Source organism: Aspergillus piperis (assembly GCF_003184755.1).
Source record: "Aspergillus piperis CBS 112811 unplaced genomic scaffold BO85scaffold_3, whole genome shotgun sequence".
In the NCBI taxonomy this organism is placed as follows: Eukaryota; Fungi; Ascomycota; class Eurotiomycetes; order Eurotiales; family Aspergillaceae; genus Aspergillus; species Aspergillus piperis.
The window spans coordinates 1131457-1156768 of record NW_020291593.1 but is presented as its reverse complement, the minus strand read 5'-3'; the positions used below and the strand labels follow the sequence as shown (position 1 = coordinate 1156768).

General features: G+C 51.5%; 13 protein-coding genes across 13 annotated transcripts; 6 read left to right on the top strand and 7 right to left on the bottom strand.

Annotated features, from left to right (window-relative positions):
* Positions 1-261: 261 nt before the first annotated feature.
* On the bottom strand, positions 262-2041 carry BO85DRAFT_475292 (translation elongation factor Tu). Its single transcript, XM_025662710.1, has 5 exons — positions 1817-2041; positions 1726-1754; positions 1378-1640; positions 636-1315; positions 262-574 (listed from the first exon to the last, which is right to left on the bottom strand). Exons 1-5 carry the CDS (start codon positions 1980-1982, stop codon positions 390-392), a joined length of 1323 nt encoding a protein of 440 aa, XP_025519072.1. The 5' UTR covers positions 1983-2041; the 3' UTR covers positions 262-389.
* A 204-nt stretch (positions 2042-2245) lies between these two features.
* BO85DRAFT_446324 (putative translation initiation factor IF3) lies at positions 2246-3475 on the bottom strand. Its single transcript, XM_025659476.1, has one exon. The coding sequence runs from the start codon at positions 3320-3322 to the stop codon at positions 2633-2635; it is 690 nt and encodes a 229-aa protein (XP_025519071.1). The 5' UTR covers positions 3323-3475; the 3' UTR covers positions 2246-2632.
* Positions 3476-3692: 217 nt separating this feature from the next.
* BO85DRAFT_517357 (guanosine diphosphatase) lies at positions 3693-5995 on the top strand. The gene is made up of 3 exons (XM_025664899.1): positions 3693-4277; positions 4336-5680; positions 5740-5995. Exons 1-3 carry the CDS (start codon positions 3995-3997, stop codon positions 5795-5797), a joined length of 1686 nt encoding a protein of 561 aa, XP_025519070.1. The 5' UTR covers positions 3693-3994; the 3' UTR covers positions 5798-5995.
* On the bottom strand, positions 5926-7015 carry BO85DRAFT_446322 (NOPCHAP1/New4 family protein). The gene is made up of 2 exons (XM_025659475.1): positions 6402-7015; positions 5926-6348 (listed from the first exon to the last, which is right to left on the bottom strand). Exons 1-2 carry the CDS (start codon positions 6921-6923, stop codon positions 6148-6150), a joined length of 723 nt encoding a protein of 240 aa, XP_025519069.1. The 5' UTR covers positions 6924-7015; the 3' UTR covers positions 5926-6147.
* Positions 7016-7862: 847 nt separating this feature from the next.
* On the top strand, positions 7863-9161 carry BO85DRAFT_435449 (eukaryotic translation initiation factor 4E; the record flags this gene model as incomplete). The annotated part of the gene is made up of 6 exons (XM_025658527.1): positions 7863-8334; positions 8457-8708; positions 8748-8804; positions 8986-9007; positions 9061-9077; positions 9142-9161. 6 exons carry the CDS (start codon positions 7863-7865, stop codon positions 9159-9161), a joined length of 840 nt encoding a protein of 279 aa, XP_025519068.1.
* Positions 9158-11754, bottom strand: BO85DRAFT_446318 (BOD1/SHG1 domain-containing protein). The gene is made up of 2 exons (XM_025659474.1): positions 11459-11754; positions 9158-11369 (listed from the first exon to the last, which is right to left on the bottom strand). Exons 1-2 carry the CDS (start codon positions 11681-11683, stop codon positions 9309-9311), a joined length of 2286 nt encoding a protein of 761 aa, XP_025519067.1. The 5' UTR covers positions 11684-11754; the 3' UTR covers positions 9158-9308.
* Positions 11755-11917: 163 nt separating this feature from the next.
* On the top strand, positions 11918-12648 carry BO85DRAFT_446317 (putative NADH-ubiquinone oxidoreductase 14 kDa subunit). Its single transcript, XM_025659473.1, has 2 exons — positions 11918-12118; positions 12254-12648. Exons 1-2 carry the CDS (start codon positions 12085-12087, stop codon positions 12508-12510), a joined length of 291 nt encoding a protein of 96 aa, XP_025519066.1. The 5' UTR covers positions 11918-12084; the 3' UTR covers positions 12511-12648.
* A 493-nt stretch (positions 12649-13141) lies between these two features.
* On the bottom strand, positions 13142-14813 carry BO85DRAFT_390880 (cation efflux family protein family). Its single transcript, XM_025656787.1, has 2 exons — positions 14366-14813; positions 13142-14301 (listed from the first exon to the last, which is right to left on the bottom strand). The coding sequence occupies exons 1-2, from the start codon at positions 14672-14674 to the stop codon at positions 13231-13233; spliced, it is 1380 nt and encodes a 459-aa protein (XP_025519065.1). The 5' UTR covers positions 14675-14813; the 3' UTR covers positions 13142-13230.
* A 303-nt stretch (positions 14814-15116) lies between these two features.
* BO85DRAFT_517351 (glycine decarboxylase subunit H) lies at positions 15117-16229 on the bottom strand. Its single transcript, XM_025664898.1, has 3 exons — positions 16064-16229; positions 15917-15979; positions 15117-15843 (listed from the first exon to the last, which is right to left on the bottom strand). Exons 1-3 carry the CDS (start codon positions 16200-16202, stop codon positions 15527-15529), a joined length of 519 nt encoding a protein of 172 aa, XP_025519064.1. The 5' UTR covers positions 16203-16229; the 3' UTR covers positions 15117-15526.
* A 179-nt stretch (positions 16230-16408) lies between these two features.
* BO85DRAFT_475285 (mitochondrial 37S ribosomal protein bS6m) lies at positions 16409-17251 on the top strand (the record flags this gene model as incomplete). Its single annotated transcript, XM_025662709.1, has 3 exons — positions 16409-16546; positions 16619-16650; positions 16752-17251. 3 exons carry the CDS (start codon positions 16409-16411, stop codon positions 17059-17061), a joined length of 480 nt encoding a protein of 159 aa, XP_025519063.1. The 3' UTR covers positions 17062-17251.
* Positions 17252-17576: 325 nt separating this feature from the next.
* On the top strand, positions 17577-19292 carry BO85DRAFT_466476 (acyl-CoA thioesterase). The gene is made up of 2 exons (XM_025662129.1): positions 17577-18200; positions 18255-19292. The coding sequence occupies exons 1-2, from the start codon at positions 17973-17975 to the stop codon at positions 19080-19082; spliced, it is 1056 nt and encodes a 351-aa protein (XP_025519062.1). The 5' UTR covers positions 17577-17972; the 3' UTR covers positions 19083-19292.
* Positions 19293-20450: 1158 nt separating this feature from the next.
* On the top strand, positions 20451-21957 carry BO85DRAFT_456742 (uncharacterized protein; the record flags this gene model as incomplete). Its single annotated transcript, XM_025661468.1, has 3 exons — positions 20451-20492; positions 20606-20754; positions 20817-21957. 3 exons carry the CDS (start codon positions 20451-20453, stop codon positions 21955-21957), a joined length of 1332 nt encoding a protein of 443 aa, XP_025519061.1.
* A 1226-nt stretch (positions 21958-23183) lies between these two features.
* On the bottom strand, positions 23184-24628 carry BO85DRAFT_189107 (chitin synthase export chaperone). The gene is made up of 3 exons (XM_025654418.1): positions 24281-24628; positions 23598-24169; positions 23184-23529 (listed from the first exon to the last, which is right to left on the bottom strand). Exons 1-3 carry the CDS (start codon positions 24516-24518, stop codon positions 23347-23349), a joined length of 993 nt encoding a protein of 330 aa, XP_025519060.1. The 5' UTR covers positions 24519-24628; the 3' UTR covers positions 23184-23346.
* Positions 24629-25312: the final 684 nt, after the last annotated feature.

Sequence of the window (25312 nt, the reverse complement as noted above, 5' to 3'; positions counted from 1 at the left end):
TAGATAGATCGGATCGTCTGTCTTGATCTACCCCAGTTATTGATTACAATAAATATACAAAAGACCTTGCAGTGATGACATTCGAGTAAATCATTCAATCATATTCAACGACATACCGAGAAGTGAGAAGAGAGGAGAAGAGATCAAAAAAAAGTCTACAGACATTTCAATACAAATACAGATACATGGATATGACTCAAGAACTCCGGTGCAATCCACCACCCTGGCGTATCAGTCCCGGATGCTCCCGCTGATGCCCGCGCTGCAAGATGGTGTTTAAACATTATGAACGATTCCCTGTCCAAGTTTTGTTTTCGCTTCGTTTTTTCCCATAATACACAGCAGCCAGTTGTCCGGGCCTGCTAGACGAACCTCGGCAGGTTCGCTATTTACTCTTCCAGGACACGAGTGACCAGACCAGTGGCGACAGTGCGACCACCCTCACGGATGTTGAAGCGCTGGCCGGCCTCGGCGGCGACGGGGCGGTGGGTCTTGACGATCATCTCGACGTTGTCACCGGGCATGATACGGCGGGACTGGTCTCCGTCGGGGAAGCTGAACTCAGCAGCCTCATCTGTAGCAAATGGAATCAGACACAGTTCCCTAGTAGCGGAATAGAATGCAATTTTACTTACCGGCAGTGCGGATGAACAGCTGGGGACGGTACTGGACACCGAAACCGGTACGGCGACCACCCTCAGCCTCGGTCAGAACGTACATGGAAACCATGAACTTGCTGTTGGCCTTGGCGCTGCCAGGAGCGGCAATGACCATACCACGGCGGAGATCCTCACGGCGGACACCACGGAGCAGGAGACCGGAGTTGTCACCAGCGCGGGACTCGGAGCAGGACTTCTTGAAGGTCTCAATGTCGGTAACCTTGGTCTTGATGACCTCGTTGGTGGTACCGATGATCTCAACCTCGCTATCACGCTTCAGGAGACCACGCTCGACACGGCCGGAGGCGACGGTACCACGACCGGGGATGGAGAAAACTTCCTCAATGGACATCAAGAAAGGCTTGTCAAGGTCACGCTGGGGAGTGGGGATCCAGGTGTCAACGGCCTCGAGGAGAGCGTCGATACGCTCGGTACCGATGTCGGGGCGGCGGTCCTCAATGGCGCAGAGAGCAGAGCCGAAGACGATGGGGGTCTCCTCACCCTCGAATCCGTAGGTGCTGAGAAGCTCGCGCATTTCCAGCTCAACGAGCTCCAGCATCTCGGGGTCATCGATGGCATCGACCTTGTTGACGAAGACAACGATCTTCTGGACACCGACCTGACGAGCAAGCAGCAAGTGCTCACGAGTCTGGGGCCTGTTGATCGCCAGTGTAAGCATATATACTGAAGGAGAGTTATTCTTTTAAGGTTAACGTACATCTGACCGTCGGAGGCGGCGACGACAATGATAGCACCGTCCATGTTGGCGGCACCAGTGATCATGTTCTTGATGTAATCGGCGTGACCGGGGCAGTCGACGTGGGAGTAGTGACGAGCGTCGGTGGCGTACTCGATGTGGGCAGAGGAGATGGTGATACCACGCTTACGCTCCTCAGGAGCCTTGTCAATGGCACCATACTCGAGGAACTGAGCGAGACCCTTGGAGGCCTGGTGCTTGGTGATGGCAGCGGTCAAGGTGGTCTAGAGGAAACGTGTGAGAAGTTTTCGGACCATATCGGGGAAAACATCAACGCAGCGAGGGGGGAGGAGGGAATTGTGGTCTAACCTTGCCGTGATCGACGTGACCAATGGTACCTATAGAATAGCAATGAGTACTTGCATTGATGGATCGTTAAGAGATGAAGATGGCCACCTACCGATGTTGACGTGAGGCTTGGTACGCTCGAAAGCGGTTGCCATACCACGGGCAGCCAGCTTGTCGCCGAGGAAGACATGCTGGATGGGGTTGACAGCGCGGGGGCGCAGCAGGGAGGCCCTGCTAGAGCGGAAAAGGAGGTTGGCAGATCTGGCGAGGCTGGACATGATGGCTAACCTGCGATGGAAACACAACCGGACAGGAATGGGAACAGGAAGAAGACGAGCTGGACGGCCGGGAAGTCGAGCAGCGCTTCTTGTTGAGCCCGGAAAAATTTAGGGAGGCGCTGACTCAGCCGTCAGCCAATCACACTTGCAGTATTGCGGAGTCGCCAGGGACGAATAACCTTGAAGGTTGGAGATGGCGTAGTATACCAGGTACAGGCATAGAACAACTCAAAGGCGGGCTATTTGATTACAGGTAATTCTGATTTCTTTCTTTATTTTTTTTATCCTTTTTCGATTTTACTCATATATATCTCTCTGTTTTATATAACGAGGTTATGCACGCTTCGTGCCCCAGAGCTTCCGCGATACCGGTAGTATAGCTTCGCTTTCATGTGCCCCATATCCCGATCTGACAGCTAGAGCTGCAATACAAGGTACAGTATATCGCACGACACCTGACATGCTCATAATGCCACCATCGTTTTATCGGGTATAAGACACATCATGTTAATAGTGATAGAAAAGCTTGATAAGGCATTTCCAAGCACCGATTAACCGAGTGGTCCGTTATATGTACAGAACCAATACCACTCAGGCCGTCAATAGTATACATACTAAACTCCATCAACTCATCATATTTCCTTGTCCTCTTAAACATCCTTCTTCACCACCAGCACCACATGTTTGCCCGGCTCTCCTTCCATGGGTCTGACCGGCAAGGCTTTGGCCTCCCGAACCGTCTCCATGACCCGGTCCATGAGATTCTTGACCTCCTCCACAGTAGGAGATCGCTTGTGCTTCTTTCTCGTCAAAATCAGCTCCACCTTCCGACCCTTCTCCAGAAAAGTTGTGAGTTGCTTCAAGCGATGTGCAAGATCATGAGCATCAATGGCCCAGTTCAGTTCCAGCTGTTTTAGACCATCCTTGGCGGGTTTCGCCTTTGCCTTTGCGATTTCCCGCAGCTCAAACTTGTTTACAACCTTGCAAATCGGCACTCCATCCCCACTACCCGGTGACACCTGTTGCAATGTTTGACTTGAACGGTCGATTTGTCGCAAAGCATCTCGAAGACTGACAGGGGGGTCAAGGCTGTTGTTTTCGTTCACGATTTGGACATATAGCGCTCCGATCTCTTCGTCGAGGATGTATTGCGGCAGGGCACGAGGAGTAGCTCTTGTGCGGAACTTGTGGAGAGGAGTAGTCGGGCTGTAGAATCGAGCGGGGATTTCATTGATGCGGGGAGTGAGTTGGAAGAATTGAGGACGAAAGGCAGGCTGAGGAGTGAGGAGGATTTGGCGAAGGGCCCGAGTGGGAGGGACGAGACGGCGCATGTGCTTCATTTCCAAAAGTGACAGCGGCGCTGACACCGACAGACAACAAAAGAGGAGAGCAATCCGAAGGGATTATTGGGACAAGGGCAGAGATCGAGATCGGGACGGAAGAACTGGGGATTAAAATCCAAGGGTTGGTATCATAGGCTGCAGAGGACCATGTGGTGAGGTCAATGTCCGGGAATAATAATGAGGCCGGGCTGAGTCTGGCTGCATGCGGCGACCGCCCACCAGCCACGGGGGGACACCAACGCCACAAATCGAGCCAGTTACAGCCAGTTACAGCCAGTGGTAGCCAGCAGGCGGAAGCGGAGCCCCCCATTCGTTTCAAAAAAGACCCTGAGAGGCCAAGAATAATTAAGAACAAGTACTAACTGGCCTTCATTTGCCTCTCTCCGTGTCTCCTCCTCCACCTCACCCTCATTCTTTCTTTCTTCCTCCCTCCCTCTCTTCCACTCTCTCTTCCCTCCTCCCCATCCTCCCTTCCATTTGTTGGTTGGTCTTGTGCTTCCCACTATCTTTGTGGCCTGCACCGGAGGCGCCCGGACGATCCTATGCTTTCTCTTCGTTCCTACCGTTAATCGTCTTTCTTTCCCTTTATACCAACTCGGTCGGAATACCGAGAGCGTTGTCTGCCGGACGTAACGCTACAGCCTTTACCGAATACTTGGCTTTGTCCGCATGTCGACTGGTGTTGACAGTCGACATACTCCACGTACATCGTCCTTTTCAGCATCAGGTTCTAGACCTAGCAGGCGTTCGGTGTCGCACGTTTCCGAACCCGCGATTCCCTTAGTCGCCTTGGACAAATCGATCGGCAAATCTCGTCGCAGTTTATCCCACATGATGATGTCTCAAAGCCAGCGCTCTCGCTACCTGAAGACAGGTGCTATTGTCAGTGCAGTGCTTCTTCTGTTGTTGTGGCTGTCGCCGTCCAAGCCCACAGTGAGCAACATTGGATCCCGTAAGTGACCACCCCCTATAACGGGGAAAGTCGATCTGGACTGACGGTCAATTCTCAGAGCCACCGTTGAATGGTGTCGCTCCCCTAACGGACAAGTGCACGAAACCTCATGACCCCTCCAAGCCTCTGATCCAGTATGCGCTTATGATCGACGCGGGCAGCCAGGGTTCTCGCATCCACGTCTACCGCTTCAACAACTGCGGCCCCACCCCCGAACTTGAGAACGAGGTCTTCGAGCAAACCGAGAAGAGACAGGGTGGCTCCGGCCTGAGCGCCTACAAGGAAGATGCTGAGGGAGCGGCCAAGAGTCTGGACCCTCTGATGCAGGTCGCTCTCAAGTCTGTGCCCGCCGACTACCAGTCCTGCTCCCCCATTGCCGTGAAGGCCACCGCTGGACTGCGTATGCTTGGCCCCGAGATGAGCCAGAGGATTCTGGAGGCCGTGCGTACTCGCCTGGAAACCGTCTACCCCTTCCCGGTTGTCTCCCGTGAGATGGGTGGTGTGCAGATCATGGATGGCAGTGACGAGGGTGTCTATGCCTGGATCACAACCAACTACCTTCTCGGTAAGATTGGCGGTCCGGACGAGACCCCTACTGCTGCCATCTTTGATCTGGGCGGTGGGTCCACTCAGATCGTTTTCCAGCCCACGTTCCCCCAGAGCCCCTCGGGCGGTATGCCCGAGCACCTGGCGGACGGTGACCACAAGTACTCGCTGCAATTCGGCGGTCGTCACTTTGACCTCTACCAGCACTCTCACTTGGGTTACGGATTGATGGCTGCTCGGGATGCTGTACACAAGGCGATCGTCGATGCCAAGTTGGCCGCCAGCCCCGTGGATATGTCCTGGTTGAAGCAGCCGATCTCCAACCCCTGCATTGGACCTGGTATGGAGCGCGATGTCGAGCTGACCTTTGACAACGACCACCCGCTCGCCGGTAAGGTGACGGTGAAGATGGTTGGCCCGAAGCAAGGCGCTTCTGCGGCAGCTCAGTGCCGTGGCTTGACTGAGAAGATCCTGAACAAGGATGCTGACTGTAAGCTGGCGCCCTGCTCCTTCAACGGCGTTCACCAGCCGTCTCTGGAGAAGACTTTCGCCCGCGAGGATGTGTACATCTTCTCCTACTTCTACGACCGCACCAAGCCCCTGGGCATGCCTGACTCCTTCACCTTGGACGAGCTGCACCAGCTCACGTCGACGGTCTGCGCGGGTGAGCCCGCATGGGGCATCTTCGAGGGTGTTGAGGATGCGCTGCCCCAGCTGCGCGATCGCCCCGAGTGGTGCCTGGACCTGAACTTTATGCTGGGTCTGTTGCACACGGGATACGAGATGCCCTTGTCGCGTGAGGTGAAGATTGCGAAGAAGATCAAGAACAACGAACTTGGCTGGTGTTTGGGTGCTAGGTAAGATTTACCCTTTTTTATACTACTTTGGATCAATGCACGATACTAACGAATCACAGTTTGCCCCTGCTGAGCCAGGAATCCGGCTGGACCTGCCGGGTGAAGGAGGTCTCCTAGACGAACCAACGTTAGGTGATGCAGCGACGACGGTTTAATCCACCTTGCGCATGTGCGCTTGGACGTATACATGTCTAATATCATGCAAATACACTAGATCATTGATTTATTTTTCCGTTCCATGTGTATTCTTATTAAACTTGGCTGGTGTTTATTTGGGTATGATTATTATGTTATGCTTGATCTATGAATCTAGAGACTGTATGACATGTAGGCCGGAAACACTTTTGTAGACCCACTCCTTCTATGCCAAAATGCGAATAACCCAGACAAACTCTATAGTAGCGACCAACTTTTTAAAAACAACAAGTAACCCAAAGCGCCAACCCATGCAAATCAGCAGATTTTTCTTATATCTCCTCGATCGTCGGCTTTTCCTTCTCCGCCGAAGACTCCGCATTGCCCATCAAAGTATCCAGCACATTCGAGTCCTTGCCAGATTTCGGCCTCTCAGGCAGAACATGTTGATTGTCCTGACCACCCTGCGACTCGAGATGATCTTCCTCATCATCACCGGGCCGCTTCTCTTCCAGCACACCTAGTCCCAGATTCTGCAATCAGTTAGCATCCCAACCACCATACATAGATATTGTATCAAACATACCATCTCAATATACCGCTTACCCTCCATATTCTCGTCCTCGTCATCATCATCATCATCATCATCCCCATCTATTTCCAATCGCACATCCTTCGCCCTTCCCGCCGCAATCTCCTGCTCGAGCTTCTCATTCGCCGTTTTCATCTGCGGCAGAAAAGCAGATAGTCGGGACAGTAGGTCAGGGTTTTTGTTAATGCGGCCGATACGCGGTTTAGGTATAGCAGGAATGCGCGGCATGTCGTCGGAGGTAGTAGTGGTCTCCTTCTGGTTTACTTCTTCTTCATCTTCCTCATCGTCGTCGCTGTCGCTGTCACTATCGCTAGATCCAGATGAGGAAGTGTAGTCATCATCATCGTCATCATCTTCGTCTTCCTCACGGCCAGTGGTGGATGTAGCGGTGTGTTGGAGATGGTCGTCGTCAGCGGGGGAATGTTCGCGCCGATCAAGATCGCGAGCGGTAGAAGTGGTAGTGGTAGTGGGAGTGGAGGAGGGATCAGCTCCCTGGCGCTTCGTAGTGGAGGGCATATTATTGCGTTCAATAATGATACAAGAAAGATGGTTGGAAAGAAAAGTAACAGCAGTGGTGGTGATTGAAACAGGATCGACCGAAATCTGCGGGCAAATTGGCGCCGCAGTGGGGAAACCCAACCCGCGGGATTGGCGGGGTCAGAGCCATTTTACTCCTTAACTAGTGGCCGTGGCCCTACTTTCCCTACGTAGTTACTCTGACTAGTTAGTGTAAGCAGCCTTAATGCTGCTAACTATGGAATAGTTAGTAGCTGACGCCATGACACCAATCGATCTGGCCAGTTATCCGTCCGGCGTGTCTTCTGCCTGCATATGTGAGCGGCAGGCACATTAAGTGGCTGTGTTGGGGGTGGTTGTTGGTTACTTATTGTCTGGAGTGTACTTTAGTGAATGAATGGATTCCCTTCTCTCTCTCACACACACATTCTCACTCTCTCCTTATTGCTGCTACTGCTGATGCTGATGCTCTGGTGGAGTCAATGCGTGATTGATAAAGTCGCTCATATCCCCTCTCTCCTCCCCTCCTTCTCCTGAGACAGATCACTATTGTATTGTCTCCTGATTTCATCTCTGCTTTGGTTACAAGTTGTATCTGGGAACTCCCGGTATAGCTTCACTCGCCATTCATTTGGGTATGTCAGATCTCTTTATGCTCCATTGTCTCATTGTCCCTCCGACTGTGCGAACAAATCCCTTGTCTTACTTCCTCTTTCTTTCTATTCTTCTTCCTCCTTTATGGCCATTTATGGCCCCAATGCATTGCCCACTTGCTCATAAACAATAGGATTCTCTTCACTGGGAACTACTATATATCCCATCCACAAACCGGATTAATCCCGATGTCCACCCACATCCTCACGCAGGACAAATAACCCGACACATCCACACTCATAGTATACACACACTCTCTCCAACCATCTACCACACATCACAAAAATGAGCACCATCCCCAGCGTCCACATCAACGACAAAAGCCCCATAGAGGACCGCGACACCTCCTCCACCTCCCCAACCACCCGCAAATCCCTGCACCAGAACATCTTCGGCAAACTACGTCCCCTCCCCTTCCAATACCACTGGACAGTCTGGTACGACCGCCACACCGACGCCCCAGCAGCAGCAGCCGCCGCAACAGCAGACTACGACTCGCGTCTCTACGTCCTACACGAGGATGTCGCCGACATCGCCACCTTCTACCGCGTGTACAACAACTACCCGTGGGACAAGATCCGGCTGCGCGACACCGTTCACATCTTCCGCAAAGGCGTGAAACCCGTCTGGGAAGACCCCGAGAATCAGAACGGGGGGTGCTGGCGCTTCCGGGTGCCGAAGAGTAAAGCCCAGGCATTCTTTCATGAGATTGCCATTTTGTGTATGGCGAATGAGTTTCAGGCGGTTTTGGAGAAGGGTTAGCTTTCCCCCTGTCCCCCATTCTTCTTTCTTTCGGTTGTGTTGCTCTTGTTCTATATGATATGGATCATCTACTAGTAGAAGTAAACTTGCGAGTTATGCGAGATATGATAATGATAGTACTAACCAAAGAATGGGGAGAGTATATAGAACACGACCACGTTCTCGGCGTCTCCACCTCCGTCCGATTCAACTCGCATCTCATCTCCGTATGGAACAAGCTCGGCTCTAATGAACGGTCCATCAAGGCTCTCGAACAGACTATCATCGATCGATTATCCCCTGAATTAAGGCCAACGGGGACGGGTTCCACAGCTTACTTTTATAAAAGGCATGATGAGAATGAGGGTTTTAAGGACGCGGTGGAGAGGAGTAAGACATGATCGATTCTTTGAGGAATACTTTAATTAGTGAGCACCCTGGGTAAGAGAAACTGGGGTCCCGAGTATGAGGAGGGTGATGGAGCATGTATGTATGTGCATAGGATTAGATCTTGTACATGGAAATGGAGATGTTTTCGAGTATGGTATTATATTATGTTCTGGTTGGGATTGGAGAAGTAGGAATGGGATATGATCTATGTGGTTGGTATATGACTACCGTGATAGAGAGAAATATACTGCTAATAGAATTCATATCTGCCTTGCAGCGCTTACTTTCCTAGCTAGCAAGTACGTAGTGCATGCTGTGAAGCATATAGACCACGAAGACTATACCATACTAGTATATTCCAGCCGGGTAGTAAGTAGTTCGCTGAACAAACAACTGATGATTCTCTTATGAGCGAAGCACTACATTCATCTAGGAAGTAGTAATAATAGATAAATGACCTACACCATCAAATAACACTCAGCAGTAGTAATAAATGTCTATCCATGAGATTCATTACCTTGGTATATTACAATCGATTATTTCGTTTCCATCGTCCCTCGCTCCCTCCATAATCCCATCCAAGGAATAGGCATAGGCATATCACCTCCCATCACTCCTCCGACTCACACTCCTCCTTCTCGCCCTCCTATCATCTCCCTCCCTCTCCCTCTCTCTATCCCTCTCTCTATCTCTGTCTCTTTCCCTATCCCTATCCCTACCGTTAGTCTCACTATCACGTTCACGCTCACGCTCACCACCACCACCACCAGTGGCAGTAGCAGTCGCAGCAGCAGTAGCACCAGGAATATACCGATCAATCTCAACAAAGCGCGGTCTATCACGCTCATCTTTCTCCGCTCGTTCCGGCGATCGCACCCTCCGACGAGGAGACCGGCTCCGACGACTAGTAGGCGGCACGTAGCGATCGATATCGAGGAGACTCGGCGAGCGGCGTCGACTGCGTGATCGTCGGCGCGAGCGGGATCGTCGTCTCGAGGATACTGATACGCGACGGGGAGGGGATTTCTCGTCTTTGGGGGGAGGGTCGGCGCGGTCGCGGTCTCGGCCTCGATCTCGTTCGCGGTCGGTTGTGTCGCGAGGGCGGGCGTCTCGGTCTCGGTCTCTGTCTCTATCTCGGTCTCGATCTCGGACGTCTCTGTCGCGGTCACGGTGGACGGAGCGGGAGCGTGTACGGGAGCGGTATCGGGGTCGTGATCGGGATCGGGAGTAGTAGCTGCGGCGGCGGCGGTAGTCGTCTCGATCGCGGTCACGGTCACGGTCACGAGGTCTGTCGCGGTCTCTGTCTCTGTCTCTGTCTCTATCTCTATCTCTATCCCGGTCTCGGTCCCGGTCCCGGCGATCTCGGTCTCGATCACGGCTGCGGTCGCGGCGGTAGTCATGGTCGCGGTCACGGTCTCTGTCATGATTTCGAGTAGTAGATCTGCTTCTGCTCCGGCGGCTGGGGCGATAGCTCCGGTCACCGTATCTGTTATCGCGGAAATCGCGAAGAACCAGTCGGTCATCAGAGTCACGATTGCGGGGCTGGCTGGATACATCGCGCGAACGCTCTGGACGGTCATCGTCAAACCGGGAGGAGAACCTCCGTCGTGAGCGACTGCGACTCTCGTCGCGCCTCTTCGTCCGGGGGCGATCGTCTGCTGTTGATCCGCGTCGTCGGTTGGGCTCGGCCTCGACAGCCGGACTACATGCCTTGGTCGGAGTGTTGGAGAACCTCGAGTCAGCCTTGGGTCCTTTCGGCGGCGGCTTGAGACCATTCTCGATGGCCTCCGCTTCCTCAAAGTCGAACTCGGGCTTCTGTCGTGCCTTGGCTGCCAGCTCTTCTCCCTCCTTCAGCAACAGTTGTAGCGCCGCCTCCTCCAACGACTTCTCGTCCACTGGCGGCGCCGCTGGCGCAGCTGCAGGCGTAGGTTCTTTCGGAGTCGGTGACTTTTCTTTGCGCGAGTCGCGATACCGTGGGGAGTGGGCGCGGTCAGAGCGATAGCCTGGCGAGCGATCTCGGTAACGGTAACGATCCCTATCCCTATCCCTATCCCGATCTGAATCACGGTCTCGAGTTCGGCTTCGATCGCGCCAATCGCGATACCTGTCGCGCTCTTCGCGGCGGCGGCGTTCGTAGCGTTCCTGTCGTTCCTTTTCTCTCTGCTCATCCAGCTTTCGCTGCTCTTCGCGGCGCTGTTCCTCGCGCTCCCTCCTCCTGGCCCTTTCTTCTTCTTCCTTCTGGCGTTCCAACTCACGTCGCTTGCGATCCTCCTCCGCCTTCTTGCGCGCTTCCTCCTCTTCTATCTCCTTCTGCTTGCGCAGCTCCTCCTGCCAGACCTTTTCGCGCTCGTCGCGTTTCGCCTTCACATGAGCGGCGTAGTCCTCATCAGTTTTGTTCCCTGCGGTTTCCTCCTGCGCGGCAAGCTCCTCGCCCACCTCGTCGCGACGAATATCGCGCACAGAATTCAGGATAGCGGGGAGGTGTTTCTCGGCCAGCGCATCAAGGGTATGTTCGACAGTTTTGTAGACATCGCTTCGATCCACCGCACCTTCGATCAAAGTTGCAGCTTTTCCACGTTCGCGAGAAAGAAGACCGGGTTCGCGGTCAATTTCAGATTCAGCGAGTTCGACCAGTAGTTTCGTAAACTCAACCTTCCCTTCCTATATAAGCAAGGCGCATTAATTAGCAAACAACACACCCTCATCCAGAAAACGAGTCAACAGCAATAAATCAAAGATAAAATAAATACCCCATCATGGAATTCAGACCATATCTTCTTCCGAATAGTATCAAACCCACCCCTCTTCTTGAACGCGTGCAGCAAATGCTCAATGGCCGAATGCTGCGCCGCGGACAAAGGCAGCTCATCCGTCTTGAACTTCTTCCGCTGCAGACTGTCCAGATCCATAGAAGAAGACGTAGTAGGCCGCTTCACACCTGCTGTCACATCCATCATCTCCTCTGGACCAGCCATGACGAGAGACTGAGAGATGTAACAAACTTGCAATAAAACTTCCAAGCTTGGGGAAGTATGAGAATAGAGGCTCTGAGAAAAAAGGAACTGAACTTCCGGGGATAAACCCGCAAATGCGGCGCGCAGGACCCGACCAAAAGGCACCGACCGCCCGGCAGAAACAGCCCTCCCACGGCGGAACGATAATCCGGACAACAGGAAACGCAGATTGGGAACCACAGCCCCGTGATTCGCCGGGTGTGTGAAGGTCGAACCTCATCTCCGTCGATTCAAGCCCGTGTTGGTCCGCAATTGTTGTCGTGAAGTTGAACATTGGAACCTTGTTGCGGCTTCCGATCAATTTCCATTCTTTTTAATCCTACCTTCCGCCGCGAATCCCCCTCTTTTCCTCCACATCAATCATGGTTCACAAAGTCCTCTTCTGGGGCGGCTTCGGTATGTTCACCACATCCACACCACCCACCCTTGCTATACCAGCATGCAACTGCTAGCTAGCTATCTCCCATCCGCTCCCCTTATATTCAATCGCTCGCCATGCCATACTGCACGTGCTAATAACTACTCCAACAGGCATCGCCGTCCGTCTCTGGCAACTCGGTATTGAAATGCGTCCCATCCTCGCCAAGGAGTCCCTCTGGGTGTACCCCCTCTTCGCCGGAGTCGGCGGCAGCTTCGGTTACTGGCTGCAGGGCGTCGAGAACCGTCAATTGAGAATTCTTGCACAGCGCCGGGAAGCTATCCTGGAGAAGCGCCGGAGGAGAGACGAGCGCGAGTCGGTGGGGTTGAGCAAGCCTGAAGAGGCGGGTGTTTTGGCTGCGGCGGCATAAATGAATGTGATGTTGTTGCGATGATGAAGGATAGGAAAGAATTGTGGTTGGGTTGGGTGCTAGAGCTGGCCGGAAAACTGAGGCTTTTGTACATTGCGTTTGTTGTGAATTCTATTATATTACATTATATCATTTTCTGCGTCTTCGTGGTGGTGTTTTTGGCGGTTTCTGGGGGATTGGAGGGAGGAGGTCTATGGAAAATGGTCCGGAGGTCTAGATCTAGGCTTGATGGTATTAAATTGGTGAAGGAAGATGGATATAGATCTATCTCAGGTGTCTTACTATGTTGGTTGTATCGTCTAACGAGATATCGAGGGTAGGGAGGTCCTGTAATAGTAGCAGAATTACCCTATCGTTATTCATATCTATGGGTAATCGCGAGTGTACTGTTCATAGATAGAACAACTCTTCCACTGCCGATATAGATAACACGGGAGCAGATCCATTCAGCCTAAGTAACGCCATGTTGCCCCGGATGTCTTTTTATAGAATTGCTATAAACGCACTATTAAATATCAAGAGTAGTAGTGATTGCTGCCTACGGAGAGGCGGGAAGTTCTAGCGAGAAAGAAACACCGTCTATTTTCGGTACCAGGTATTTACTCCTAAAGCGAGGACACAGACAGCATGACGCCACTCCCAGTAAATCGTATTATTATTCCGGTATATCTTCATTGAATCCAAATATGATCGTATATGTACAGCATGACAACTGCCAGCTCATGCCTTCTCGGCCGTGAACTGCAGCGAAACTTCCCATTTCTGCCCACCAGAACCGTACCCTCCGCCCAATCGATTCTTGATAAGGCTGGCTATCCGTTCACGCAGTCGCACTAGGTTCTCTTCAGTCCCGGATACGCGAAGCTTCAAGTTGGCCATGCAGAGCCCGTAATGAACCTGCCAGAACCGGGCGTCATCGACGCCGTAGACGCAGGGATCGGCCTCGATATCCCGGATCACCTCGGATACCCCCGGTCCGGAGTAGGACATGAGAAGCATGGATCCCAGTGTTTTTACTAAACGCACTCCGATAACACACATTGAAATGGAGATCGTGCTGGAAAGCAAAACATCCAGCCAGTTGTATAGCTTGATAGAGACAAGGGGCAGCAACAGGAGCAGCGTGGAGCATGAGAGCGTCAGGAAATGGGACGGGTTACTAAGAACCGAGGGAAGTGACTCAATGTACCCGAATCGCATCGCCTTCCCTATCCGTCCATGGTTCTTGAGGCCAATGGCAGAGATCAAGGTCGATGAGATGGCCAGCAGAGCAGTGAAATCCACACGACCGAGGGAGACACGCTCGTGGACATGAGTGTGGTGAGGTTCGTGGCCGGAAGATTCAAGAAAGTGCTGCAGACTATGGGAAATGAGATCCATTCCCATGAACAGCAAGAGTACGCACATGGCGAATCCTGCAAGCACTTCTGCGCGCTCCAATCCGAATGGGTGTCGAACACTGGATCGCTTCCATACTTCGAAGTTGCCCAATATGTCGACAGCAACGCAGAGCAATGCGCCGATTGAATCGAACAGGATCAAGTGCGAAAGGGCCGTCATAGCCAATGATCCATGAGCACTCCACAGGGTATACGCAGCAACAGACATGTGGCAAACGCTCCACCAGAACCGGGTAGTCTGGTCCTTGGACATACTGGAGCGGTATTCTTTGAACGTCGGTATAGGCAGCGAGTTAGGCAAAGCTAGAGGGGCTCGTGGGGGCGGTTCCAGGAAGATCTGATGTGAAATGCTACTGTGCTTATACTTGTGTCCACGTCGCTGGCCAATGTTCTACGTCGCATTGACGGCTTCATTAGTATATTCATCTCCAAGGTGGCAGTAAGCGACAACTCACAGACTTCACGACTGGGCTCTTCGCCATTGTCGTAGTCTTGAAATTGAACGGACCTGCCGAAGCATTGTCGCTCTGATCACTCGGCTGTAATGCGTCTGCTGGGCTGAGGTTGAAGCCCGCCCGTGTAGGACTCAAGCGATTCGCATCACTGGGATCTAACGAGCCCCGCAAATTTGGAAACGTGTCCCTCAAAGGTGATAAGGAGTCTTTGTCTTGGAGACGGGGTGACTGGCTTGAAGTGCTCGGAGGGTCATCCGGGGGAGGCGTCGGGGTGCGCGGAGGAATAGGGATAGGGAGATTGGATGCCATGTTCGAATGACGACAAAGAGCTGGCACCCGCGCCAAATGGCCTCGGTGCTAGCTCGAAGAAAGTCGCGTTACACGTGCGAAACACGCGCAAAAGTGTATAAAGGTGAAGTATGGAGACAAGCAAGGGCCTGAGGTCGGGAATGTTGCGGGATAGCCTTATCACTCCAGGCCTCGTCGGTTGGCTTTCGGCCCCATCCGAGGTGGAGGGGGACTCACCGCCCGGCCGGCGCATTCGCATAGTGGTACTACTGTGCATCGCGGTACAATTTGTATAGTCGGGTGTACCGAGATGATGAAGGCCCCTGCTTTCGTAGTGCTTGATACTGTATGTCGTATCAATATAGCTAATAGCATTGTAGCTAACCAGTGTATGCATAATTATATGCACCGGTCTCTAATAGCTCATATCATCTACTTCGAATAGTTGGGACTTCTGCAGTATCTCTAGTGGTAGACTCCATCCTCGTTGAACACAAGTCTTAGGGTATAAAAGTACAGCCCGTTCGTTCTATAAAGCCAGCAATGGCCATGACAGACCAATAACAGTGATATCATATATTCTTATAACCGCAGACAGCCTTTTGTTGAATAAAAGGGTCCGCCGATAGCGGCATGACGTAGCCAGCTCTCTAGACAGTCATTATGTGGTGAAAACATAACCATCCACACACAACAATCATACCCAATGAAACCCCCAGACAAAGGAAAACAGTTCAAATGACTTAACAATCATAATAAATTCGACGCCATGCACAGAAGCGGCGGCGCGCATATAATCCAAACCCAGACTTTGAGCAATCCATCCATTCAAATACTTCATGGCCCACACACGCACTCTCACACATATCACGCTTACTCCTCATCAATAGTAGCCTTGTAGGCAGCCTCGTCCAGCAGTCCGTCCAACTCCGCGGCATCGTTCACCTTGATCTCCGCAATCCAGGCATCACCCTCGGGACTCTGGTTGATGAACTTGGCATTGTCGTCCAACACAGCATTGCCCTGGGTAACAACACCCGAGACAGGCGAAAGGACGTCCGAAGCAGACTTGACGGACTCAACAGCACCAACAGGCTCACCGGCGCTGACCTCCAGGTCGACCTCGGGGAGCTCCACAAACACAACGTCACCAAGGGAGTTGGCAGCGTACTTGGTGATTCCAATCTTCGCTGTAAATGGTAGAAGAGGGCATTAGTGGCCAGTTGAGGGTAATTTGGCTGGGGAAGGCTGTGGTGGACTAACCAGTCTTGCCGTCCTCGGCGAGCTCGATCCACTCGTGCGACTCAGTGTACTTCTTCAATTGAGCTGTTGGGAGTCAACTATTAGCTTTGAATCCAACCTAGGGGGTCTGAATGCCCTCATGCGACTGAAATCTAGGGGGTTGCTCACAAAGTGGGCTCTGGGAGAAGCTCCGGACACTTCCCCGCGGGAAACTGGCGGGTGCGGCCCTGCAGACGGAAGAGAGGGGGAGCTTCTGCGACAGGACGCGAGAAGCGAAGGGACGGAGGGATCTGGCGGCGAAAGACATGGTGGGCAGCTGGAGTTGAGGGGAGAGAAGAGGGAGAGGAGAGAATCCGGAAAAGTGAGAAAGTGTGAGTTGAATTGGAGAGAGAAAGGAAGAAGGAAAGAGGGAAGTAAATTAAATATGAATGACGGAGGAGAGAGCGATTCCCGGCGCTGATAGCGGGCGCCAAGCCGGGTGCTGATAAGGAAGTCGAGTTCGAGCCTCCGCAAATGACCTTCGGAAAAATCTCATCCCCTTCCAGTTCCGTGTTTGGTTCTCCGTCGTCCTTTACGTTCCCCGACGCTATTTTCACAGTCCAGACCCCACTCCACATTGTCGGCGCCATGTTGTACGAACTGATTGCTGTTGTATGTTTCCAGACGATTCTGTTTAATGAACTTTATTATATACATTGAATTGATGCTAATTGATGACCGCAGGTCCGTCCCGGCAGCCTCCAGGAGGTTAGAGAGTACGTGCCTATCGACCCTATTTGACCACCTCATATCCTTACGCAACATCCTTCTGTCGCCGAACCATCATTATCCTCGAAATATCACTGACAGACGACAGCATCGCCCGCAATGCCGGCATCCAGGTCCTCCGCTCCGGCGGCGTAGTCCGCGGATTCACCAACTGGGGCACCTTCCGTCTGCCCAGGCCCACGACGAAGCATCAGGCCCGCTACAAGGAAGGCCACCACTTCATCATGCGCTTCGATGCCTCGGGTCCCGTGCAATCGGCTGTCCGCAGAACTCTCGGTCTCGATCCCCGGATGGTTCGGTTCTCCGTTGTCAAGCTGGGCGACAAGCTGGAGGAGATCAAGCACGTCGATGGCAAGGTCGAGTGGAACAACAACCGCACCATCTCCGAGACGTTCTAAGTCTGATTCGAATGTGATGTGGATTGGTTGCAGTTATGCGATTGTGCGTCGTTTGGGACACGGAAAATGATTTAATTGTCAATGTATTATTTATGGGATGGGTTTCTTTGTATATCATATCAGCATTATCGGCGCATATACCTTAATTGGCAGATTTGGTCAATAAAGATGGTGATCTGTTTCTTCTGTGCAGTTGTGTCAATATGCATTTTACGACGGATGAGCATTGGAACATCCGTCTCGGGATTAGGGAGATACTCCAGATGATGGAGGTGTGGCCATAACGCTTCGAGGAGCGTGTGTCTATATTGATAGATTTATAGAAATAGACAAATCTGTGATATTTGCTACGTCAGCTCCCCAATCTATCGGAATCACTTCATTTTTACCGGTTACACTGCAGCACGGATCCTTAAAGCAGCGATATGCGCAAGGGAATGGAACAATGATGATCCAGGCTTACCCCAAGTATGAACACTGCAAAACACATAAAGGGATAATCGGCACAGCCTTGCCATATGGGGAGCATACCAGGAACGGCACCATGTTGATCATCGAATATGCTTCACGGGTAGCCAACCAACTCCGCCCGGTCAGCCGAGGCTCTGGTGAACCATGTCGGCTAAATGAGTAGTCAGTCGATAGACTCAGCGCCAACATACAATCCCACTTTCACCCTTATCATTCTCCCATGTGAAGAGTAAAGGGGCGCAATCTCGAACATAACATTCCTGCCGTTGCACTGTACAGTGGATATACTACAGATTGAAGCAGGCAGGCATCATCAGTCATTTGTACATACATCCCAGCCGGAGCATAACCCCTCACGCATACACCACCACCATCAACAACATCAGCAGCAGCAGCATATAAGCCCAACAATACACCATCCCACATTGTACATACACACAATGCATGACCCAACATCCGACGAAAGCCCATCCTCCTGGGCAGAGCTAATGGCACTCCGTCGCCTCCCCAACCCACCCAGCAGCAGTACCACGGAGCCCACCGAACGATTCGAATCCATAGCGCCACCCTATCCCCCAGGCGAAGGAACCCGTGCCTTCGGCGGACATGTCTACGCCCAGGCTGCCTACGCAGCATCCCAAACCGTAGAGAAGGGGTTCGTGATCCACGTAAGTACCTACCTGCTCACCCCTTAAAAGCACACACTAACACCAAAAACACAGAGCGTAAGCGGAACGTTCATCCTAGGAGGCCTCCTAGACGTTCCATACGAGTACACAGTGCGCCACCTGCGCGATGGAAAGATGTACTGCACACGGTCCGTGGACGTACGACAAGCGAACCAGATCTGTTTCTCATGCTTATGTTCCTTCAAGCGAGGGGAAGGTCAGAGCGGGTTTTCGCATCAGCCTGCGCCTGTGCAGGAGCTGTATGCTTCTGTTATCGCTGGAAAGAAAGCGGAGGAGTACCCCGTCAGTCCGAGCGTGGATGCAGATTGGTGGATTGAAGGGGTGAAGACTGGCGATCTGACGGAAAGGGAGTTTCCTGGGGTGGATGTGCGAAAGGTTGATATGGGGACGTTCAATCAAACGGATGATGTGAAGAGCCATCCGGAGAAGTATCGCCAGTTGGCGATGTATTCGATCAAGGGGCTTCCGATAGTTGGTGGGGAGGAAAGGAGGGTGAGGGAGAGGGAGGAAGCGGGGGAGTTCGATAACTTGTATGCATGCGCGCATATGTATGCTTGTGATAGGAATTCGTTGTTGTTGATTCCAAGGGCATTGGGGGAGACGAGGTGGTCGTCTATGGCGAGTTTGACGCTTACGGTTGTGTTTCACGAGTTGGGGGAGGCGTTGCGGATGCTTGATTGGGCTTCTGAGACGGATGGGGGCCCGGGGAAGAAGTGGTTCATACAGGAGGGGTGGACTCCTAGGTCTGCGGAGAATCGGGCGGTTCATGAGAGTTGGTTGTGGACGCCAGATGGGAAGTTGTTGGCTACGAGTTATCAGGATAGTTTGTTGCGGTTGACGAGTTCTCGGGGGAAGCTTTGATCTGGGTGGAGGTATAGACTGTTGTTTAGATCTTTGGGGGCATTGTACAGGTGTTACGTGGATACAATGAAGTATATAGTTGTTTGCAGTTATCTATAATTTTAGACTGGCCGCTAATTGTTGTTTTGACTGTGGCTGCTAGGGGAGTCGTGTCATTAATCATGATGATTTAGGTTGCCCGTGATGAATGGCATGGCCTGTAAGATTGAGCACTGGTCTACAGGATCATAGAGATCGAAACACTGTAGTTTATGATATTCAGTTCGTCAAGCCGCATTATACTCGTACTAACAGGTTTCTGGGATTTGTGCACGGGTTTTACATTAAGAGTTGAGTGTTTATGAAATGTACTCCATAGCATATGGATAGATCAATATCAAACAAACCTGCACCAAAGGTAGCAGTGATGAAATTCCAAATCAGATACTAGTATTCAAATCAAGCTAGTTATGCCCTATTTAATAGGGTTCTGATGCATATAGGGTTCAGCACGCTGGCACACACATAGACGCTCGAAGTGGTTTGTTCGGAAGCCCAGTGATCAGATGGTCAAGATACCTATGAAACCTGGGCTTTTGTCTATCCAAAGGTGACTGTTTTGCGAAACGATTGCGCTCTTGTAAGGATTCATGAGCCTACAGGCCATCTACATTCTCGTACCTGGTAATCTTGGTCTGGCATCATAAATCCGTTGCAGCTGTGTCCGAATTGGAGCTATGAACAGACTCGGATAACATGCTATTGCTATTGTTGATGATAGTATCCCCATCACATGTTGCTTTCTTCATTGGAGTTCATGAAGGTCTCCATTGCGGTGTCAGTGACCAATTATCATACTAGCCAAGTGTAATTATATACTATATAGGGCGATCGGCTACTGGATTGAGATGCTCTGTTGCAACAACATATTTGATCTCCGGGCAGGAGGTAGTTCATTATAATGATTTACATGCCCTGCAACTTGATGAGCAGTTTGTAGGCTTATACCACTTAAGCCTGCCAATATATAGTGAGTGTAGTCAAGTGTCAGCTAAATTCCACATGACAGGCAGTAGGAGGAAATTTCAGTGAAACAAAGGCACAAGTTACCGTCCGCTGCATCTAATCAGTGGTATCAGTCACAAAACGTCTTATAGGTAGTAAATGTGGTGAATGTGCAATGGTGATTCGATGTAAATGTACCTGTCACGTGGCCGGAATCCCCGATGACGTAGCTGCCTATTTCAAGCCGACCGAGATCTTCTCTTCTCGCGCCTCTCCACCTTTTCGCACAGTCCACCCATTCTACGGGCGTACTCTCAGTTAGTCGTACAAGTACTCGATATTGAAAGGGGGGAATGTACCTTCCGGGTTATCCGGTGTGATACGATGAAGAAGACGCTGCTCCTAGTGTTCATCCATGGCTTCAAGGTACCGTGTGCATGCTCCACCCATTCCCAGCCAGCCCGTCTCTCTCCTTTGAGGCTGCACGTGCATGGACCCTACGGGTTGCATACTCTGAACCTCACTACTAACACCCACAGGGAGATGATGATACGTTTGGAGAGTTTCCAGGGCGCTTTTGTGGTCTGATTAGTCGTGCCCTCCCCGCTGTCCAGGTCGTCGCCACTGTTTACCCAAAGTATGAGACTCGAGGCGAACTAAAAGGATGCGTAAGTAACTTTCGGGAATGGTACGTCTAGTAACCCATGCGATTTCTCCCGAGTGGATGGAACGTGCCATTGACAATCATAGGCTTCAGAACAAAGTCATCGACTTGGAAGTCTCGAACCGGACGGCTTCACCGACAGTTGATCCTTCTGTGCATGTTATTCTGCTCGGACATTCTATGGGTGGAATAGTTGCTGCCGAGACCCTTCTTCTGCTTGCATCGGAACAGCCGATTCCTGCACCGTCTTCTGCAGACTCTGCAACCGACACCCTAGTGGATTCTGAATCTGCCGTGGGGGCGCACTCTTTCATGTTTCCTCACATTCAGGGTGTTATCGCATTCGACACTCCTTTTCTAGGCATTGCCCCGGGTGTCATATCATATGGTGCCGAAGGTCATTACCGACATGCCACTACGGCATACACTGCGATATCAGAAGTTGCCGGCTTGTTCGGCCTAGGCGGTAACTCTTCAAATAAGGCATCTACCGACCAGGGAAAAGCTTCCAACAAAAGTCTACCTCCTTCGGCTCCTAGCTCATCTTCGAATGCAGATGCTGCCGCGACACCATCATGGCAACGGTGGGGCAAATATGCCATGTTTGCAGGAGCTGCAGGAGCATTGGCTGCGGGCGGGGCGGCCGCGATGTATTCACAGCGAGACCGACTGACGGATGGTTGGGGCTGGGTATCATCCCACCTGTCATTTGTGGGTTCTTTAGCACGGCCTTCTGAATTACGGAGGCGCCTTGCACTCCTTGCCGAAGTTCAAAGGGACCGAGGTATCGGCTGCACTAATTTCTATACGTGCCTAGGCCAAAATGCGAGTGATCTAGTGGAGAACAAGAACGTCGGGACATCGTCGTTCAGCCAGAAGATTATACGCTCGAAGAATCGCACTTTCTGCTCGCTTCCCGCGGAAGTAGAAAGTTCGGGGTCTTCCCAACAAGACATCCGATGGGCCAGAGCCGTGAACGATAAAGCTGCAGATGAAATCAAAGCACACATTAGCATGTTTTTACCGAACGAGAATCCAGCCTTTAATTTACTCGTGTCTGATGCATGCAAAGTACTGGTGGAGTCGGTTGACAAGGGCTGGTACGCCACGGCCACAGGGCCAATTGAAGAGGTGGACGGGAACATGCCGCGGTCCGACGATGACCGTAGCAAAGACCAGACTGATAGCGGGTTCATGGACGGGGACGACGTTGTAGTCGTGGAGTGAAAAGGAAGAAAAGGGAAAAAAAAAAAAAGAAAATAAGCCTGAGACATGAACGCACTATGGCCATCCCAGAACCAAAACAATATAGCCAAGCGGATTGTCTCTTGCCAATTCGATACTGATCGCGGTCCCTCGACAACCGCATCGGCTTGATCCTCCAATCACCGAAGCCAGAAGGAAGAAAAAGAATCCGAATCCCTTCCAGAGCAATCCTTGCAGTCGACAAAAAGCGGATTATTCCACGTAATCTGTTTCACCCGCTGCAAGGATTAGGCTTGAACAGACGTGTGGCTGAAGGACGAGGGTCCGATCACCTCAAGTCAGACTACTACTTAGTACTAGACTTACTTACTAGCGACGGAGACGGACACGGAGGAGATGGGGGCGGGGCCATCCAGCCAGGCAGCTAAGCAAAAAACAAAACCAATCGCCTATGGCAATGCAGCCAGCACTTTTCTTTCCCCCTCCTCTCCCCCTTCTTCCCCCCCTGAGGGGCAATTTCTAGGCCAAACTACCCTAGGCCCTAAGGATTTTCCCGACAGTCGTGGAGCTTTCCCGTTCCGAGTGACCGGCAATTAACAAACCTCGCTCTAGTGGGCTTACCAGGAGCTGCCGGATTTGATTTCCACTGGCCAGCAGCTCAGTAGCGCAGCATGTTTCAATTTCTTAGGGCCAATGTACGATTTTCCACCACCCTAGAACTCAACCCATCAAATCAGACCACTAACTTAAAGTTCACCGTGCTCCTAGTCCACCGAATCCTTCTTACTTCTTTCCAGATGGGGAAAAGGGGTCCTTAGGCAATTTGAATGATATGTTATTTACATATGCTGCGAGACACTTCGTAATAATATATATAAAAAAAGATGAGAATAAAATGAAAACAAGAAACATGAATCGATGCGCAAGATACTTAATCAAACAAATGTTGTCAATACTAGATTTAAAAGGTTTATCCGGCGCGGGGCACGTTATCAGTCTCTTATTTGACGTTAGCGGAGGGCCGATAGCGGAAACCAAAAAGAAAAAAGTAAAAAAGCAAATATTGGTAACAGATCACGCGTAACTTTCAATTCCACGCTCATGAAGGGGACTTCATTGGGCCACAAGACAGAGACCGGAAATACCGCTAGAATGTCACGAACCAGGCTGTTTGTAGTAATAATGATGAGAAAAGAGAAAATACCAAGATAAACCTAACTTTCGCTCTATAGATACCCACATTGCCGATTTATGCTTAGATTTGATAATGATTGCGTGTGACTGCAGCGATTAGAGTTACACTAGGAAACAACGACAGGCAGTCGTTCGGCGACGGGCGGACGGAAGATGCAGTTTTGGCGTGAGCGTGGGCCGCCGAAGGAAGGCATAAGTGAAGTCTTAGGCTAGGTGTTAATGGCCGTGATAGGTCGACATGCGCTGATGATACATGCTCCCGGCATACTCCGAATTTGCATCAGCGTAGTATCCTGTCTGGCGGCGATCTTCATCCGGAAGGAGTTCCTTGACCTCCCAGGTGTTGGGCTTAATTCCGACGGAAAACTCGAGATCTTCTTTCGTAATGTAGTCCCAGAACTAGACAGGGGTGCGTGTCAGAGATATTGCAGGGTTCAGTGTTCTGGAAGAAATATCGAAATACATACCTTGTACACCATCATGACAGCCAAGAGGTTACAGAACGTGGCGAAGAAAAGACCGTCCATGTAGTGTTGCACGCTATCGCAGATGGTGTCACTGAATGCGTAGAGGAGCACCTGACCACAGATGAAGACCACGAGACCAAACGCGATGTGGCCGAGAGGCCAGCGGTCCTCGAGGGTGTTCATTACCAGTAACAATGACATTACCAGATACACAGCGATGCAAATAGCGTTTAGGAGATACAGAACGACAAACATGCCGACGGTGTTGGTGGGACCCAGGCCTCCCCACGACTTGAAAGTCGCGAGAGAGACCAGGAATGAGATGACAAACATCGCCGCGGAAGAAAGCCGAAGAAGCCAGACAGAGAGAATGGTTCCGTCTTCGTAGAGCTGGAAACCAACAAATCCGTTGATGAGCAGGGATGTGCATAGTGCCGATGCCAGTCCATTCTGCACCGCCGTAAAGTAAGGAAATGGGCCACTCCCAGGTGGAACGACCCCTGCGTCAAGGATCAGGGAACATAGGGTTAGAGCCATGTAGATGTAAAAAAACGTAATAATTTCCTTGCGACCTGTGATAGTATGATGTTGGTCAATGATGTTTAGCTCTCGGGGACCACTCGATTCCGTTCACAACGAGAAAGCGTAGTAGCGCGACACAAAAACAAAGTGAAGAAGCCTACCAACAGCAGTAAACTTGGACCGGATGTGCAGTATCATAATCACGGTCATCCCCAGCGCGATGATGTGGAGGAAGCAGGAAGCCCCTTCGAAGATGATTGTATTGGCCAGCTCAATGTTCCGCGCATAACAATTTGGTATGATGCCCGTGGAGCCCGATATTGAAGATGGTGGACCCACTAGGGAGCATAGCGGCAAAGGGGCCTTCTCGCATATCGAATCAAAATCGCCAAAGCCCATCTTGAATAGCAGAGCTAGCTCAACAGATGGAAAAAGACAGTTGTGTGATGTCCGATTGTTTGGGTCGACAGATAACCTGCACGAGATGGGCGGATCCAACCGGTCTCCACAACGACGGGCGGGTTTCCAGATGAGCCAAAGAGCACGACCCCTCCTTTGACCGGAGGGCGATCACTAGGAATGACGTGGCTGTTGCAGCGACAGCAGAACAAGATCTGAGGATGAGCAGCACCGGTAGTAGACCGCCGAGGACCCTATCGAAAGCGATAGGACCACGATGCGATTGGGTCGACGAGGAGGAGGCAGATGGTGGGAAAAGATCGCTGGGCGCTGAACTGCCAGGATGAAGCAGGATCACGGGGTTGCACTAATGCCTGATCGGGAATCTGACTGGGGGAAAGAGAGCCGTTACTGGATTAGGACTAGCGCATCTCCCCAGATGCGGTTTTTACTTTTTGTAGAGCGCCGCGCTAACTGCAATGGGAAGGTTGTTGATAGTGCTATCTCTTTAGTCCGGGATTGGAGTATCTATGCCCCATGCGGACTAACGATTCCGTAGTTAGTACTTAATTACTACTAGTTAGGCTGCGTTGGCCAGTCGTACATAGCTAGGAGGATCACTACAAATTTAGGTACGGGGAGTCCTTAGTGCCTGCACTAAAGTACTCTGGGATTTCGGCGTTTGCCCGTTTCCTTTATGGCCTCCGTTCGTACTTCTGTAGCTGGTATAGAGTACAGCAAGTCAAACGATCGATTGAGGTGGTGAGTGCGCTGTATGGAACAGTAGTAGTACT